Consider the following 19,249-nt stretch of genomic DNA (forward strand, 5'->3'; position numbering starts at 1 on the left):
ACAGACCTAACAGTAGCCCACTTCAAACTGAGCTTATAAATCCTCTACACTACACAGTAAAAATGTGTCATGGTTTCTTAATACTTGCTATATTGGACTGTCTGCATGTTATTAGCATTCAGACACAACAAGGACTGCATTAGGATCTGAGACGTGAGGAAAGCAATACTGCCAACACAGGGAAACAATCGGGATTGTATGCTGGATCAACTTTATGAGCATGTGAGATTATTTGAAAAAAATCTGTTTTCAAAAAACACACCTTTGCTTATAAAAGCAGTAGTGACCTATACAAAGTCACCACCTTTTGTCCTGTGGACAACCAGCTTTTCCACAGGTCAGAAACCATCAAGAAAAATTCCCTGCCTTGTCATATGTTGTTTATTTTGGAGACACACATAGTAAAAGCAAGTATAATTTTAAGTTATAAAACTGAATTGCTGGTTTCATTTTTTCCATCAGGAATTTGCATGTCAAAGAGCCAAATACAAGTGTTTACCTCTGTCCTCCCATCATTCCAGCCTCAACCACCTACTGAGAGCAATTCTTACACAAGTTATAATTTCTTCCCACTGTATCTCTACAAATGAGGTAGCTCAGAGTAAAATAAAACTAACCACAAATTAAGTAACTACACATTCCTCAAATTCTTCTTTAGGACCCAACCTACCCATGATGCCAAGAAATTAGCAAGCAGCTAGTATTCCTCTGTCCTCTGCTTATTACATCAAGGATAATAATTTCACTCTTTTATTCCCTATTTCCTGCCAACTTCTGCTTTCACTTTCCCAGTTGTGTCTTACCCTTCTAGTTTGAAAACATTTTAGGTCAAAGCACACCTAAAACAGGTATCAGGTTCTGTCTTAAGCGTCCAAGTCCTACAGTAACAAGAATGAATCACCGATAAAGATGGGACGGGGGCAGAATTCCCATTGAGAGGTAAGGAGAGCCGGGGATAGCGAACTTCTTTCCACAGGTGTGTACACACGTTGGTAAATGGAAGGACATGAAATATTTACTGTGCTGGTATTTGGCCCAATGTGTGATGAAGAACACCACAGTACTGAACGCTACAACCAGGTGTTCCCTCCAAAAACCAACCTCAGGCCCCCATGCAAAGAGGCATGTGAGACAGAAGGCACCTAGGAATACAGGATGCACCTAGCACATACATATGTATTTCACAGGCTTAAAACAAAAAGCAAACAGTCCAAGAAACCATTCTCAGTAGGAAAATTATGTTCCTGGTCATTTAGAACCAAAGGAAAAAAAAAGATTTTTCACTTCAGTACAGAAGGAGATGAACTGCTTTTCTTGTACACAAACACTGATGAGATGCTGAAGACTTTCCAGTTGCAAAAAAAGGCAGATCCTTGTTAGAGAGAACAGTAATTCCAGTAGCTCAAGCAGACCCACCACCCAGTCACCAGGGGGAAATTACCTCTTAATCAAGCACACACACCTTTTAGCTTGGGAATGACTATTTTTAAGGTACAAAAAAAAGCTGATGCAGGTTATTTCAGAAGCTGTACTCATCACTGATCAACAGCAAAACTGCTTAAAACAGCTGAGCATGAGGAAAAACAAAAGCAAACGCACATTTTAGCTGCAGCATGTGACTTTCTACTAGCAGGTTCAATAGAGGAAGCAGCAAAATAAGCCATAAATGCATTTCCATACCACCTCACAAAACTGTGAAGGAGGGCTGAGGAAACAATATACAGAAATTCTTCTTAAGACTCTTTTCTTCCTTCAACACACACACACACACACAAAAGGAAAATCTAAACCACAAACTGTATTGGAAACAGAACAAAAAAAAAAAAAAAAAGATAAAAATTTGGTTAAAGATCTTTTCTGTTCAGCTACATACATAACCACTGGCTGTGCAAACCACCCACCATATTCTAATCTTACAACAGGAAACTTAACAAAAAAACATAGGAAGGCATTATTTCCTAAAGATTTCTTAATTACATGGTCAACCAAAAGTTTATGAAGTCTGAAAGTTATCCTCTGTGACAGCATGAGTATGTTTTGGTTCTCTTTGCACATACATGCTGTATTTATTGCTTGTTTGCAAATATGTTTTAACACATGCCTATCCCCTCACTCTTAATGTCCAGTTTTACCCAAATTATAGCTTCAAGTCAGTTACAAATACAGAAGCTAAGAAACTGTTCTGTAGCGACAGGGTAAGGATCAGAAATCTCCATTTCCAATTCTAGGCATCCTTGTTTCATAATGCGAAGTGAAGCCAAAAGGAGGACCTGCACCATTGTGCAAGAAATAAGCCTCCTCATTTGCCACAGAGTTGGTGAGAGTTCCTGAGAATTTTTCCAAAACACATGGAAAAGGTTAGAAAGCAATAAGCACTTTTTCCAAGAAGAAGTGTTTAAATACCCCCAAAAGAAACAAAACTATTAATATTAGCTTAAAATTACTTACAGAAGTAACTGGCTATCATTGAGTTTTGAGATACAGTATTAGGTTTGGTTCCATACATCTAATAGGACCCCAGCTCCCATATTCATCCCGCAGAGATGAATTAAGTTTCAAATAAAAATTAAGCTCAAGATAGAAAGGTGACTCAAGATGGGAGGTTTCCTGTCATTTTCTATATAGCGGAACACTCCAGGTGGCAAAAGCCTTTCTTTACCATTACCACCTCACCTTCAACAGAACGAGAGGTATCTCTGTTTCATGACATATCGAAGCAACATCTCTATGCAGTATTGTCCATAAAGTCATGCTATGAAGAGGAAGGCAACTACTCCCATTCCTAGAGGTACACAAAAATACTTCATCATAAAAGCATGCCAAACCAAAACAGGTCTTTCCACATCAATAATGAAATATCCACTTTGCAAATATTAATTTTGTTAGTAAACCACTACAAAAAGAATGTTTTCACTGAGGTTCCCTGTCCCATACTGAATATCAACCCACTAAAGTAATAATCCGAAGGAAAAAAAAACCCACAACCTACAGAAAGTTACATTTGCACCTCTGAAAGGACGTAAGACCTACTTGTGGGCAAAACAGAACATTTGCAGCCCATAGGAAGCAACAGTATTAGAAAAAAAAAAAATGCATTAAGTATTACCACCTTAGTTTTGACACAAAAGCTTTCTTCTCTCTGCCTATCCCACACACAATTTCTGCGAAACCAGTACGAATTTATCAAAAAAATCTGTAATTTTTTCCACTGGTTGCTATGTCTGTGCTTTCCTCCAATTTTACAGGAAAAAACAAAAAAGGCTACAAGGAGAGCATCTTTTGAAGGGCTGGCAAATGTTTTTCACTATTTTGTGTAACTGATGTGCTGATTTAGGATACATACTGACAGCTGACTATTTAATAGAAAATACATAACGATTTCCAGAGCAGAAAAATTTCTCTCAGCAACAATCTTACTATTATCAGTTAAAAAACGTCACTTCCTCTTTGTGAGCCCTGTAATTACTTTAACATATTTTCCTTTTTTGTCATTATATTTTCGACTGCTCAATGATTTCGTGCTCTCATTTTCTTCTCATTTTCTCAGCAAAAATATGTGCAACTTATTCAGATATTTAAGAAACAATACATTTGTTAAAATTCTATAGCAAGGTTTTCACCATCTTTCTCAGGAATACTGCTAGAAAGGTGCGTCGGTCAAGATAATTTTGAAACTTTTGTCTCCATGACAAATGGGAATACCAGCAACCAGCAGAATAAAGGATTTGTGAGCTGACTGGCTTGTATCTTCTCAATATCTAACGGACCGGAGTGAAACACCACTCTGGAGATTTAGAGTACCTCAGGTCCCACAACTGGGAAGGAAAAAACCCAACAGATTAAGAAAGGAGAGAAATCAAGCCATGATGGGATAGATGGATACAGGGAGAGGTTACCAGCTAGCTTAAACATGCACATAGCCTCTGGGCCTCAGGACACCAGTTACAACAGCTTCTGGGGTGCATAAGGTAAAACATCTGACAACTCTGCCTTGAGAGGCCCCTCTGCCTGTCAGAGAATACCACTCCACCTGCTAAAGCCAACAGCTTTGTTTCTACAACAGATTCCTGCCTGATCCAAACATTATGCAGTTTTGTGACAGGGAATATCTAGGTTGGAAACTCTGATCCGGAGCCTTGACTCCTTGTCGTCTGTCCTACCCAAGTTCCTTTGATGTTGCAATGTCCATTTGGCATTAGGGAAGATGCTCTTCAGAGCAAAATACTTCTGACAGGTCAGCTACACTCCACCTTCATCTCAAAGGGAGACAGTGGGAAGGGGTTTTGATACTTCATCCTCAACTTTCCTAAGCAAAAGAGGTGACAGAACAACTTGGCTTCACAGCTGTCTTACCTGCGGGGAACTTGACAGAAACCTTATGGTTCACTTGGTGAAAGCAACCGGTCAACTACGAGAAAGCTTGGTGGTCTGAGTTAAACCAATGTGACATAGAAATGTAACCTCCTATTTCACACAAGTAGGTAGGTTTTAAAGATTCCCGTTTGAACAGAGCTATTCCAGGTGATGTCTTTGCAGAGTGGATGATGCTTCCTTTGACTTCTGTGATAATACTTTTTGAATGGAAAGCATTATATTTCAGAACAGCTGATCAAGTTTTGTTTCAGACTTTTCAGAATAGTAAGCGAGACTAGGAAAAATGGCTTGTTTTGATCTTCTGCTTCAAGTCCTTCTGACAGCCTCCGACTGGCTTTCCTTGAGTTTATTTCTATACCACAATCAAAACAAATCATCTGTTTTGGATGGGTTTTGCCTTTTTTTTTTTTTTTAGCCTCAGGATCACAAACTGAGTTTCAGAAATGGAAAGCAAAAGGATGGATGATTAAGAAATCAAGAATGCTGAAGGCCTACATTTACCAAAAGCATCGGAAACGTTAGTATCTGAGCTCCACACCAGAATACCTTGTCTACGCAGTCAACAGTCCATCCAGCTTCAGCAGCTAGTGTAGCACTATTAAGGCTGGCGCATTCAATGGGGAAATCAGCAAATAGTACTTCTGCCATTAAACACATTTCATGGCATGTGATAAACAAGAAATGTGTGAACTTTCTACATGAAAACATACTGTAATTGCTTGAAAAAGGGGTGCACTTGGCTAACAGCAACATGCTGGTTTTAGCCCTCAAATAGAATTTAAAAACCTTAAGTACAATACTTCTCTACACATGCTGGTTTTTAACATCAGGTTACAAACATCTAAACACTCAGATTCTCTGTGCTGACAGCTGCAGCAAAGTATTTGGCCACACTGCCTTCCCAACAGGACTGGACTTCCTGAACAGGTTGACCACTGTGCTGGCAGCACTGCCAAATCAGTTATTTGCACCCCAATGGTCAGTAGATTAGCAAAATGAGCACAGACCTGTATAGAAAGAGTAAACAGATATGCTGTATCCTGCAATAAACGGTCTACCTTATGGCACTCGCATACAGGCCGCATCCCTTATTTAAAATGCTGAAAATGGGCAAGAGTGAAGCTCTCATAAAAGCCAGTAAGATAAACCTGCAGAGGCACAGACACGCTTGAGTCTCTATACAGAAAGCTGTGAGCACTGGAACACCTTATTTGTGTGACTTTCTCCTTCAAGACAGGGGTCTGTTCTTGCTCCAGAGTCAGGAGTTTTTTCATATTTGAACAAGAATAATGTTTTACATGTCTATAGGGTCTTTCACTCAAAGATCTCAAAGGACTTTATATCTACCACATATGTCCCAACCCCTCCCCCTGTGAGGTAGGTATTATCCCTATTATTTACAGATGGGGAAATTCAGGCACAGAGGTTGCATTATTTGCCCAAGGTCACACAGTGAGTCACCAAATAAAACAGTATCCAGATGTTGTGATTCCTGTTTGCACAATGCAACTACTAACACAAGCCTCAATTTCCAAAGAGCCTTAAACAAGTATCAGCGTGCATAGGAACAGTCTTGGGTTTCAGGGGCCATTCCTAAAAAGCATAAGGAGAAAAAACAGGAAGAAAAAAAGAGTGAGAGGACACATAACTTACTTTTGCAAGCCAACACAGCTTTAAAGAAAGAGTTCCTACTAACTCCCTTCCCAAAGCTGAGGCAGCTTGACTATGAGGGAAAAGGAGGCTGATGGAACCAGATTTTGAAACAGAAAAAAGCAAGCTAGAGTAAGCAGCCGTACCATAAGACTTCATCTTTTTTGAAAGTGCAAGGTCATAGAAAAACAGGGCTGAGAGGGACCTCGAGAGAACACTGAGGTCCATCCAACCTGCCTTGAAGCCAGGATCAACTACACCTACTCTTTTCCAACAGCCTAGTTTGTTCTCAAAGACCTCCACCAGTGGAGATGCCATGCCCTTCCTCTGCAATCTGTCCCACCTTGCGCTATCACATGAGCAAAAGAGGACAAGCGAGTCTAAGATAGCTACTTCTGCTCCTTCAGTGGGGGTACCATGATTCCAAGGCCTATCTAATGATCTGAATACATTTCAGAGAAGGTAGTCTCCAGATATTCACTTGTTTCCGTCCTGGATTCCTTGGGACAACATCAAACACTGGTGTTTGCTGTAGTGAAATATTTGAGTTTTGGGTATACTGATTAATACCAGGTTAGATACCAATATACTTACTGCAAGTGCCAAATCCTGCAAGGTCAGTAACAAGGACTTTGATATGATAATTTTAGCTCATTGCAGACTCAAACTGCAATAAGAGGACAGGGAAGACTACAGAAAAACCCCACAGCAAAAGTCAGCAGCTTTTTGTTGCTGAGTTACATCCAACTGCAGACAAAAATCAGGCAGTGAAACAACACATCTTCAGCAGAGGCAGCACCGTATGATCTCTGTAGCATCCCTTCATCTCATCTGTCTTCAAAGTGCATTCTCAGTGCAAAAAAGTAAGATTGAATTTATAGGGGCTCACTGTCCCCAGTGGATTTCATACTAAGACCAGAATTCTTGCTTGAGTTCATATGCTGCAGCTTTGTGTGTGTTAAGTTCACTTCTGCATAGCGGAATGGTGCTGTCCTGGCTCTGCCCCTCAGCATCCATGTCCAACAGTGTCCGCTCCTCTGCAGGAGGACCCACCTGAAAAGGAAGCAGTGCAGGCAGTCCAGGTCTCTCTTCTACAGTGCTGCTGCTACTAGCAAAACAAGAGTCCAGATTGCTTGGAGTATCAGTACTTGAGCTGTTGGCAGAAGATTCACCCTTGGCATTGCTGGGTGACACAAACCACCAGGGATCAAGCCGCTGCCGACTGGCTGCAGGACGTGGCCGAGGCAGGAACTCCAATGTCTTGGGTCTTTCCAGTGTGGGGTCCTGCTGTGCATTCCATCGTCTCGGGGTTGGAGGAAAAACAAGGTTGGGGTCTGGCAGGCGAGGGACCTCATTGGGATCTCTACTTGGACTAGGTGTTTTTAACACACCTATCCAAAACAGAGAATGTAAGAGAAAAGGGAAACATGTTAGATGTCACTGCTAAATGGTTCCAATAGATCTTAAATTATTTTACGCACATTGTGAAAACATTTTCAAAGCAGAAAGCCTCCATTCAGAATCTACAAACCCCTTATCTTCAAGATTACACCAATCTGAAGTGAATAACTGGCTTTTTTTATTCCTACACTGTTCTCAACACAAGACACCTGTTTCACTGACATAGCACAAGCAGCAAGTTTTGTGCACTCTTTCATTTGCTTTCTTCAGTTTTCAGACTGGAGAGCATAGATTTGACCTCCTACCAGAGGTGAGGACTCTCCAAATCCTTCCAAGGGCACATTACCCATTTACAGCTTGAATGGATCAGGCAGACACTTGCACAGCAGGATATGTGACACCTGTTTGCAGCAGAGGGACTAAGTTCCTGGAAGAGTCATTTAACACTACCTACTGCGGATGCTTCCTGGTTTGTTTTCATTTAGGGGTGAGGGTGTTTTGGTTTCTGGTTTTTGGGTTTTTTTTTAATAAACACAACATAACTTTTAAATTTTCATTAATACCATTTTAATGAGTATTCTCAGCTGCATTAACCTACATTTTACTGCAGACTGCCATTCAACAGACAACCTCACATTTTGTTTTACCATTGGGAAAAGTCTAATTAAATTGGATTTTAATTTATTATTCTAGTCCTCTTTTCTAAAATCTGAATTACTAGGTCAAGAAAACAGGAAAACACTTTTTATGTTATCAAGTCAGAGCCATTCCTATACACTGCAACAGTGAGAACACTACCTACCCAGGAAGATCTCTCTTGTTTGCAAAAGAATAAGAGTAACAGTGGCACAGCTTAAAGTGCTTTAGAGATCCAGTTTTCACTGCCATAGGGATAAGAATTTACTTTGAATTTTAACAGCAATACAAACAAATGTATAAAGACAATGGAGATGGAATCTTGAGGAACTGCTAAAAATATGCAATATTTGTACTTTGGCACCATCTTTGTCTAAGAAACAATACTACGCTCCCCCTCACAGCATGGGATCAGAGAGAGTTCCTTAGCGCAGAGCTACTGGGACAGACACCATTACTGCATTATTCTGCTCATTATTTGTGTAAAGACGGTATCGATAAGCTCTTCTAATGGATTGACCATCACAACAGATGCTGTAAAAGCAACGTGTTTGCCTCCTAACAAGAAATCACACTGTTTGGGTTTTTATCCTGAAGAGGAAAAGGACGATGGCTGAAAACCTACCTGCTCCCAGTGCTCCAGTTAAACAGCTACTGGAAGGGCATCCACTGGTTGGGCACCCATTGACAATTAGTCCACTCCCTTTGATGGCCCCATCGGAAGGTGTGCGCCTGTGCCCGCTTTGCTGGGTGTGGGAAGAGACTGTCACGTGTGTGGGAGTCAGGGACTGGTTGGGGTCTTGTTTGAACCTCTCAATTTGGACATTGACTAGTGGGTTGGTAATGGCTGGCAAGGGAGCCTTGACTGTCACTGGGCTGACAGGCATTTCATACACCACAATCTCGTCACTGTCTGAGCGTAGCAGGGAGCGGGTGGAATTACATTCGGAAATGGAAGACAGGGAAAGAAGGGTGAGGGATGTGGATGGCTCGCCTAGCAACAACATGGGATCGTCTTTCCTGAAGATCTTTCGGGAAGGTGGACTAGTGCTCCTGCGGGGGCGTCCAGCTCTCTGGAAAATGCTGTCACGCTTCTTCTTCTCTTCCTTGGGTGCCTCTGGCTCCTCTTCAATCAGCAGTTGACACTTTCCTGCTTCTAACAGATCAAAACCCAAGCCTGCAGCAGCCAGCACAGCTCCACAGCCGAGCAATGCAACCTCACATCGCTTGTGGTGGGAACCACTACGTTTGAGGCTGTTGGTGGGTGTCAGCTGTGGGGTACTAGTAGCAGAGTTCACAGGGGTGGACTCCTCATTGGCATCACTAGACGGGCCATCCCAGTCTTCATTCTTCTGAAATGGGATGCAGAGGTATGACTGATTGTGCCCTGGTGAAGGGTGCCCTTTTCCCTCTCCATTAAGACATTCGCTGTCTTCATCATCTGGAAAGCAAATGAAAACAGACTTTGCATGGATGGAACATTTTCATAGGCAAATTTTGCTGTCTTACAAATATACATGAAAATTAAGCTTTTCCTCATAAAATGCAACTGTCCTAATCACAAGCATCCTTCACCAACTGCCAGATACTCATAGGCTACTGTCTCCAGAGCAGATAGGCCAAGACAAGTAAGTGGAAGTACTATCAAAGTGGAAGAAACTAGTGACACGTTAATCTGCTTGCAATCAACTGCAGAATAGTGTTTCAGAAGCAATCTACACCTCAGTTACTTCTAGAGTAAATATGCACGTTTGGGAGCAAGAAGCAAAAGGCTCCTTATTTTCCGACAAGTGAAGGTATAACCATGCTGCATATTTAAATATCATTAACAGGAAAGGAGCTGAGAAGTAGCATGCAGCTAGAGGGGAATTAAGAGAAACTTGTTAGCGTGACAGATAAGAAGCACAAGCAGATAGGTGAACAAAAAGAAAATCCAGAAGAAGAAACTAGCTACTCCACAAAGAATAAAAGAAAAACAGCACCAAAATTAAAATATTGCTGTAAGGTACCAGGTGAAGGTTCAGGAAAGGAAGGGTTCATTCAAATGTGAATGGAAGTGGGGATAAGAATATAAATTCCAGGGAATTCCTTTACCCATCTCTGCTAAGCTGGTGAATCCTGGAAAAGCAGGTGCAGTTCTCTGAATCTTCCCAAGGTTCGGTGCACTGGACGACCACTGTTTGTAGCCTTCTACCAGAGCTTTCAAACTGAAATAGTAAAAAGATGAGAGAAAATGTACCATGTTCTTAACCAATTTTCATTCCCCCCCTTCTATATTCTCTATTGCTCTACTTTGGGCATGCAGGTATCCATCTTAATCACATAGATTTGAAGTCCTCCCATAGCAGGACATTTTGCAACATCTTTACAGCACTTTAAAATACAAAAAAAGTCAGGAAGCCCATCCTTCATTTATTAGACCATGGCAGTCAAAAGATCTCTGCTGATAACCAACAGCTATGAATGCAGAATAATATAAAGCACCTCTACAAACATCAGATTAAACATTTTCTTTTTAAACCAAGGCAAACCTACCATGGCATGAAAAAATAAAGTGCTCAACAGGAGGACGTAAAAAATACCTCCAAAACCATTTTTATGTGAAATACAAATGAACAATGAAAGTCAAAGATCACTATCTAGGACAATAATACGTTAAAGTCATTATAACAGCAAAGTCATGCCCCTGTATTATAGGCCCTGACTGATATCTCCTCTGTGAAGAAAACACTGCACTGAAGTACAAACAGTTAAAAGCATAACTTCCAGACTACAAAAAAACAGGTAACTAAAATCATAAATCATGTCATTGTTTCATTTAGTTACAGACCAAAAAAAAACAAAAAAAAAAACCCAAACCAACGTGAACAAAACAAAACAAGTTAAAATCCCCAAACCAAATCCCTGCTTTGAAATCACCTGCATTTAAAGGTTTGTCACATGACACCTCAGTTATCAGCAGTCCCTATTCAGAGGTGTTCATTACCATCACCCTGTTTGTTCCCTGCTGTACATTCATGACATGAGAAACATCTTTAGTAACTGACATCACTTTCTGACATATCAACACTCAAACTTTTATTGTTCAGTTAGCAATATTGTCTGAACGTGAGATTTGTGGTGCCTTTCTCCAAACTCCAAAATTAAACACATGATAGTGTTGGTGAAAAGCTAACAGGCACTTAAGATAGTCAGAAACTGAATAAAAGGAGCAAAAAAAGCTGTGGGTAATGTGAATGATCTCAAGCAGACCTACAAGAGCATCTAGTTGTTACTGAAAGAACAGAAAACTCAAAAGAGATGAGATCTCTTCCAGCTCCATTACTAACTTCCATTGTCCTTTGATCAAAGGCACATAACTTCTCTGTACTTATATCCTTCTTTCTCTGTAAGGGAAGGATTGTAATGAATTATCTCTCATGAGTCATATTTTCCACCAGAATCATTCTGCATTTCTAAGATGGCTTCCATCCCAGGATTTAAAAACTGGAAGTTGTATTATATCAGGGTTTTTTTTTTCCTTAGCATGTATTTTTCTTCTATTCTCTACCTAACCGACATGCCTAACTCATCACCAAACTATATTGCTAAAATGAGGTCACAAGATCCAAACTCAGCTGGTTGATGACATCACACTAAAAGGATACGGTACAGTTCTCAGCTGTTAACGAAGTCCATCATCTTCCCCCCATTAACCATTCTGGTACACGAAGTACCCTGCTATGAACTTGAACCCAGACAGCAGAGTGCTGAATCCTGCTTGAGAAGACTGACAACCACATGGCTTTACAACAGAGATGCAGTTCAGTGTTTGGGTCTCTATCCTGATTTACCCCCTCCATACTATACTGGCTATGTAACTCAATCCACCAAATAATGTACGTTGTATCTAAATTATCCATGTGTACAACATGCATAGCTAGGACAAGTAGGATGAAAGGCAACAGTAAACTTCAGTTTAGCCCGCAGTTTACAGTCACAGTTATCTAAAGGGTCTTGAGAATTGCCCTTTATTGTACAGCAGGACACATCAACTTAGTTTGCTTCCTTTTGACTTCTCAGAACAATCTTCCCTTGCAAAAAACAGACTGAAAATTTGCTGTTACTGATAAAGCTCAGCTCAATCTGAAAGGTAAACAGCTACCACAATAATTTCAAGGCCTGCTACATTTACCTCAAGGTTATAAAAATCTTCATCCTTGCCTTTTATTTTTTGCTCCTTGTCTTTCTCTCTCCCAAATTACAAGCAGACCCCAGAGAGTTGCACAGAGGACAGCTGCACATCCTATTTAACTAGACAGTAACGTGCATATAAAAGCAAATCAAAATATGCCAACTTAGAGTACATTCCTACTACAGCAGTGATATCTGTTACTGCTACAAGGAAAGAGCAACTGGAAAGACTGGAAAGCACTAGCAGCAAAATTACCTATTTCAGTCACCAGCATGACAATCCAGGAGCCTAAAGACTTTGTATCTGTTATCTATTTGGGTTAAATATCAGGAAAGTTATTATGGTTGTGTTACTTCTCTGTTGCCGCCTTTTATCGGGAAGTGAAAAGCACCTTTCTTTAGGAATGAAAAGGTGACAAGGCTTATCTGCTCAGAAAATTGCAAAAAAACATCCCTACAACTGTAAGACAGCATCTCTGTTGTCTTAATACCATTCTGTAACACCATGTTGAGGCATTAATACAATACTATCATGAATAAAAAGTGTCTCTTCCCAGGCTCACCCCTATTTAGCTTGCAAGAACTTAATAGATAACAGGTAAAGGATTGTGAGTGCCCCAAATCCAGTGTCACCCTCCATAAAACCAGTAACATCAACAGTGTCAAAATTTAAACAGGGTAAAGATCAGCCATGCCGTAATAACAGACTGGGGCTAATCAATGCCAGGTTTAAAGACAATTTAGACTTCATCATATATCATTGAGAATATTCCATAAGATCACAATTGAACTGTCACAACACTAGTCCAACATAAAGCTTCATCCAGTCGCGGTCTCTGCAATCTAGCACAGCAACCTTCTGCTGCTCTGTGTATTCCTGATGTTCAAAGACAAATGCAGAAGGGTGAATAATCACTGTATAAGCTTTTAATGACTGCCTTTACTTGATGTTAATTACAGGTCAGCTTACTCATGCTTGAGAATTTCACTGCGATTCCCACAATGTCATTCTTGCATAAATTTTGAATTACCTCCTGCAGAGAACACACGGAAGATAATGAAAAAGATGAATCTTCAAGTTCCTTTGATGACATTGTTTTGTAAGCAGCTGGAAGAGCAGCACTGCTGCTACCAGAACAGTGTCATGGAGAAGGCTTGAACTGGACTTTACCCTAATTTTTAGCTCCCTACTCTCTAAAATCAGAATTTAAAAGTACTAAAAATAGAAAGCACTCTATCTTTTGAGTCAGTAATATTTACTGTAACTCTGTTCCCTTTAGATAAGTCTGCAGTCTGGCATGATCTCAGCAAGCAGCAGTAGTCCATTGTATGTTAGCTCTACTGCCCTCTCAGCAACATTATCATGTTTCAGAGACTCTGCAAAAAGCCATAGCTGTATCAAGTCTCCCTGGAGAAGGTGATGAACAGAAAACCGAAGGGCTTTATTCCCAGATTACTAAGAATGTGATTTCAATGAAGAAGTGTTTTTCTACCAGCTTCAGTGATCTCCTGCCCTTTTATACAATTAATGATTGTAAAATGTGACGTCTGTTTTAATTCTGTAGGGTGCTACACTTCCTCTATAGAGCAGGTAAAGCACAGGCAGCAGCTGAAGAAGCTTCCTCCACATTGCCCTGTTAACATGTCAAGATTGCCTTTGAGGAAGAACATATTCAATGTCATTAGAACACTTAGATCCAGGCTCTCTTGCTAAGGACTGCAATAGTGATAAATTATATAAACATGTTTTCCAGGAATTTCACATCTGAGCACATAATATTAAAGATAAATTCTAACCAGTTATTTTATTTGCCCAGCAAAAAAACATATGGCAAGAGTCAAACTATCACTTTAGCAGAGGAAAAAGTTTCAAGCTCCACTAAAAATCACAACGTGTTCAAATCTCTGAGAAGATCCAAATACTCTCACATTTAAAGCAGCACTTTGGCAATGGTCCATTGGAATCCTGGTATAAATAATTCACACAGACACACCAAAAAAAAGCCACAGAACAAGAATCTATAAAAAAGGGCCAGGTACAACCTGTATTTCTGCAAAAAACCACTTTCAGGGTGTTTTCACTCCAGGTATACATTCTGTTCAAAAGCCTGAAGAAAAAAACTTTACCTGGCTCTACCAGACACTTTTAAAATAGCAGCATTTAAGACAAGAAAAAACATAGCTGAGAATTGTAAAAGAGATGTATTTTCAGATAAGATATGAAATTACAGGATGGTGAGCCTGAAAATAAAGAAAAGCTACCAGAGAAACAGTTTTGCATAGCTAAAGAGAAGTTCTACTGCTTACAAATACACACAAGGTAACAGCAGACAGTGAAAGCATCGGATCAGTGCTGGACCTTTACCAAGGGATTTAATGCAATGCAGTTTTGTAATTGGTTCTGAACCTCTAATATCTCTGGTACAACAAGTAAGTTTGTAAGCAGAGAAGTCCTTGCAACAGGACAGGCAAATCTCCAGTGAGACAGCTCCTAACCAGTTTTAGAACCTGGAAACCAGTCTGGTTCCAGGTCCTCTCTTACCTGTCTTCTCCTGCACCCAGCTCCTTGTGACAAAGTGAGCTCGGTCCCCAAGTGCGTCCCTTTTTCTTCTGGCCTCTCTTCTCTTCTTCCTCCCCTTCCTCCTTTGGAAGGACTGAGCTTCGTCCCCACGTTTTACTGCTTTCAGCAGGAGTCACTTCACAAGTGGAAAGAACAGTGGAAAATGGGAAAGGAAAACAGACAAATTAAATAATTGGTTCCACAGCAACATAAAAGTAAAACATAGGCCAGAATGGGAATAGTAATGAAAAACCCATTCAGGTTTTTCCTTCTTTCCCATAATTCCGACCATTTATCAACACAGATCTAACAACTAGATCCCTTCAAAATTAGTAGATAGGCTCCACAGATTTCATCACCGCTTTATCTTTTAGAACCACCAGTTTGATACCAGACACACAAATGTCATGATATTCAATACAAATCTACGTGTTACTTAACATCCCTTTCAGTTCCAATACGTTCTTGTCTGCCTAATTCTGTTTAATTATGGGAACAAGTGCCCTTGATTTTCTTTCCTTAATCCACCTCAATAACATTTCACAGATCTATTCTGCAAAATTGTATCTTTTAAGATTAATCCATACACCTAGGGAATGTATTTTCTATACAATCAAACAGCAATATTTTAAGAACTTGGGTAAGTAAGGTCCGGACTTTAAGGTAATACTCCCCCCTCATCACCAACACACTCCACTTTTCTCTCTGAACACATACATGCAGGGCATAAGGCAAACATCATAGGAACAACTATTTTTTTTTATTTTACAGTCCTGTCCTAGATATGGAATCTTGGCATCTTACCACGCTGACAGACTGCACATTTCCCAAATTGAATACTACATTGAGCTCCTTACACTGTATGGCCCTGAGTCTGGGAATAATGGTAGGACTTGCAGGAGGGCTGGAGCAGCTACTAATCAAGCTTTTCCTTTTATCCATCGTTGGAGAAGCCTGCACAGTGAATTTATGCTGGAAATCTGTTTACCAAAAGAAAAAAATAAGAACAAATGCAGAAAGATATAGTTAAAACTCTCTTTTTTTAATATAAGAAAAAAAAAAATAATAATTTATGGTAACCTTCAAGGAGTGCAATTTAGAGGATCTATGTTGAAATTAAGTTTTACAGCTAATTTTTATCCCTCCATCGTACACACAGTTACTTCAGAACAAAGATGTGCACTCGCGAAGATATATTTTCTTAGTGTATGTGTGAGATACATACACGTGCACACATAGATCCCCATGAGCTGACTGACATTTATGCCAAAGTATATCCCTGTCTGAATTCCTTTCACCTTATCTCTCAGCTTCTTAGCTAAGCAAAACCACCAGCAAAAGGTGTTTGCAGACCTAAAGACTAGTTAACATGCACATTTTATCATCATTGCTCTTCTAAACAGCCAAGCTCTCAGAAAACTAAGAATATAGTTTAAGCCATCATCCTAGAGGTAGCAATGAGCCTTGAATGATTCACAAAACCCATACTTTTGTTCTTTTACAAGTTTGAATCTCTATACAGAATCTTCAGCAGAGATGTTAAGGATTCAATATTTCTGAAAATCACTATCTTCACTCTTACAAATGACTTTCTTGACACCTCACCAATTGTTAACATTTCTTCCATTACATATGGTATTACAGGTCACTTGTGTGTTAATATGAGTTCACACAGGAACTAGCAATGTAGTTCTGTAGCCTCACAGCTATCAATGTACTTGTGATAAATTTTAGATTCCTGCACGGAGAAATCCAGTAGATTATGGTTTCTTCTGCGGCACTGTGTAAAATATTCCCAGAGCAAGAACCTCCACCATTTTTTACGTACATCCTTTACCAAACTGATCATTTTGAGTATTAACATGTTAAACTGCAACACCAACATTTTTACCATGAACCATATACAGCCATCGGCTAAAAAGCACGGAACATCTCAAATTTACTTCTGGTCTTCATACTGGGAACTTTGAGGAATGCTAGCCACAAGAGAAGCATATTTAGTTTTTGATCCCAAAGAGGCATGTTTTTCCCAAAGTACACCCAATACCTTCTAATGCATAAGTATCAGTACAAATGAGCTACTTAAGCTATAGCCTCCCACTTCACCTGACACAGCCTGACACGTCACCAACCTGAAGGCAGGCTGATGTGATTGCCATCTTTTAACTTGAGCCGACTCCTCTTGAACTTCCCCATGCGTTTCTTCACTCGAGGCTTCTCCTGACACAACTGGTGGATGATAATGTTGAGCTCCCTTTCCAGGATGTCAATCTCGCGTTCTGCCAGCTCCTGTTCCCGCCTTCGTAGCAACTCCTCATGGTTCTTCTGTTCAACAGCAGCACGAGTCAGCTCTTCTTCCCATGTGCGTAGCTCCTGCAGGGAGATCGGTGTGGCAGAATGCAACCCCCCATCCCTCCTTCAGTACGGCACATCTCCCTCTTTCTCTGCTACTTGAGGCTAACAGCTTCTTTTGTTTGGCCCAGAGCACCCTGGCTCCTTGGACATTAGAAGAAGGGAGTGCCGAGGCACACTGAGCCGCGCCCAGTGTGGGGGATGTTTGGAGGCTTCAGGGGCACCCACAGACAGTGTGGGGGTGCAGAGAAGCTTCTAGAGTGCCTACAGTCAGATCTGATCAGCCACTATAAAAACGGGACTCTCGTCGAGACTCCGCCCATTGCCGCGAGTCTCTCGGAGCACGAGCAAGATGCTGCCGCCGAGAGCCCCCTCCCCGGGATGGGGACTCCGCTGGCCTTGCCGCCACGTGTGTAAGTAAAACTTCTCGCAGGATTGCGAGTATATTTATACTTTTCGTGCACATATGCACGTATAACTTTCCGTGCTCCATATGAGCGCGTGTAAAATTAATCCTCGCAGAATCGTGGGTGTATTTTCTTTCCGTGCACATTTGCACAAGTACTTTACTTCCTCGCACAATCGCGAGTGGCCGCCGAGAGCCCCTCGCACAATCGCGAGTGTATTTTCCTCCCGTGCTTCCACATAAGCACGTGTAGGATTCCGTGCACATTTGCACATGTAAGTGAAATAACTCTCGCAGGACTGCGAGCGTATTATAAATTTACTCTCGCGGAATCGCGAGTGCACACTTTCCGTACTCACTACGAGTACGTGTATCTCTTTAAAAATAATCCCGCACCGTGTTCAGGCAAGTGTGTACTCCTCTGGGACTCGGGGACGGCTCCGGCATTGTTTTGGGTGAAGCCACGTGCATGCACACTGTGGACCGTCTGTTGTATTAGTTGCTGTCTCAATAATTTTCCTCAACTGATATCCGAACCTGTATTTAAGTCACTTTTGGAGTGCTAAAACCCTGTTTTTCACCGGTTCAATAAAAGTTGGTTTTGGACCTTGTTGTCCCTTAAATTGACCTGTGGGTTGCCTCCGTGACAATCGGAAAGTAGAAAAGAAAACCTACCTTGTGACCTGTGGGTTAGGATGAACATTACCTATTCTTAAGGTACAGTAGCAACAACTTGCACTCACAGCACTGCTGGTGCTACTGGTTAAAGGCTCAGCTGAAAGCTGAAACATTAAACAACCCTGAAGAACTTCTACGCTTGCCATTTAAGGCGCTTCGTATCAGTATTACAATTCAGACACCAGCATTTGTGAGGCCACAACTGGAATCCTGTGTCCAGTTCTGGGCTCCCCATTACAAGAGAGGCACGGACATACTGGAGAGAATCCAACAAAGGAGGATGAAGATGATTAAGGGACTGGAGTATCTGTCCTAGTAGGAAGGGCTGAGAAAGCTGGGACTGTTTATGCTAGCAAAGAGAATGCTTGGGTAGGAAGAAGGGGAAATCTTATCAATGCATATAAATCTCTGAAGGGAGGGTGCATAGGGGATGGCACCAGGCTCTCTTCAGTGGTGCCCAGTGACAGGACCAGAGGCAATGGGCACACACTGAAACACACGAGGTTCCCTCTGAACACCTTGTTACTGTGGGCATGGCTGGGCACTGGTACAAGTTCCCCAGAGAGGTTGTGAAATCTCCCACCTTGGAGATATTCAAAAGCCATGTGAGACACGGTCCTGGACAACTGTCTCTAGATGGTCCTCCTTGAGCAGGGGGGGGCTGAACTACATGATCTACAGAGGTCCCTTCCAACTTCAACCGTTCTGTGATTCTGTAAAAAGGCACTGAATCCTAAATTCAGTGTCATGAGAAAAGATGCTGGAATATCTGACATGAACATGTTTACAACGGCCACTGGAGCACACCACGCATATGGCAACCCATTTTGCAAGATTTATTCATAACACTGAAAAGAATTCATCCTTGCTTTCCTTTTCAGTAAGTACCTATGATACCTTCAGTATTGACTTAAACTGTTTAAAAATAACCTTGCCATCTCGTGCATCATAAAACAGCACAAAGCACAGATCTAACATAAAAATCAATGAAGAAAACATCATGGGGAGGTCATTCCCAT

The 19,249-nt window shown here is 41.0% G+C and overlaps 1 protein-coding gene across 1 annotated transcript in view; it reads right to left on the reverse strand.

Moving 5' to 3' along the window:
* Positions 1-4,719: 4,719 nt before the first annotated feature.
* MAP3K9 (mitogen-activated protein kinase kinase kinase 9) overlaps positions 4,720-19,249 on the reverse strand; it is a 56,915-nt gene continuing 42,385 nt past the window's right edge. The window contains exons 6-11 of the mRNA XM_065064439.1: positions 16,927-17,167; positions 15,652-15,774; positions 14,777-14,930; positions 10,156-10,268; positions 8,687-9,502; positions 4,720-7,415 (exon numbers count right to left, since the gene is read on the reverse strand). Coding sequence (XP_064920511.1) covers positions 6,934-7,415; positions 8,687-9,502; positions 10,156-10,268; positions 14,777-14,930; positions 15,652-15,774; positions 16,927-17,167 — 1,929 coding nt within the window. The 3' untranslated portion in view covers positions 4,720-6,933. The remainder of the gene's footprint in view (positions 7,416-8,686; positions 9,503-10,155; positions 10,269-14,776; positions 14,931-15,651; positions 15,775-16,926; positions 17,168-19,249) is intronic.

Source organism: Columba livia, chromosome 5 (genome assembly GCF_036013475.1).
Source record: "Columba livia isolate bColLiv1 breed racing homer chromosome 5, bColLiv1.pat.W.v2, whole genome shotgun sequence".
Taxonomy (NCBI): domain Eukaryota; kingdom Metazoa; phylum Chordata; class Aves; order Columbiformes; family Columbidae; genus Columba; species Columba livia.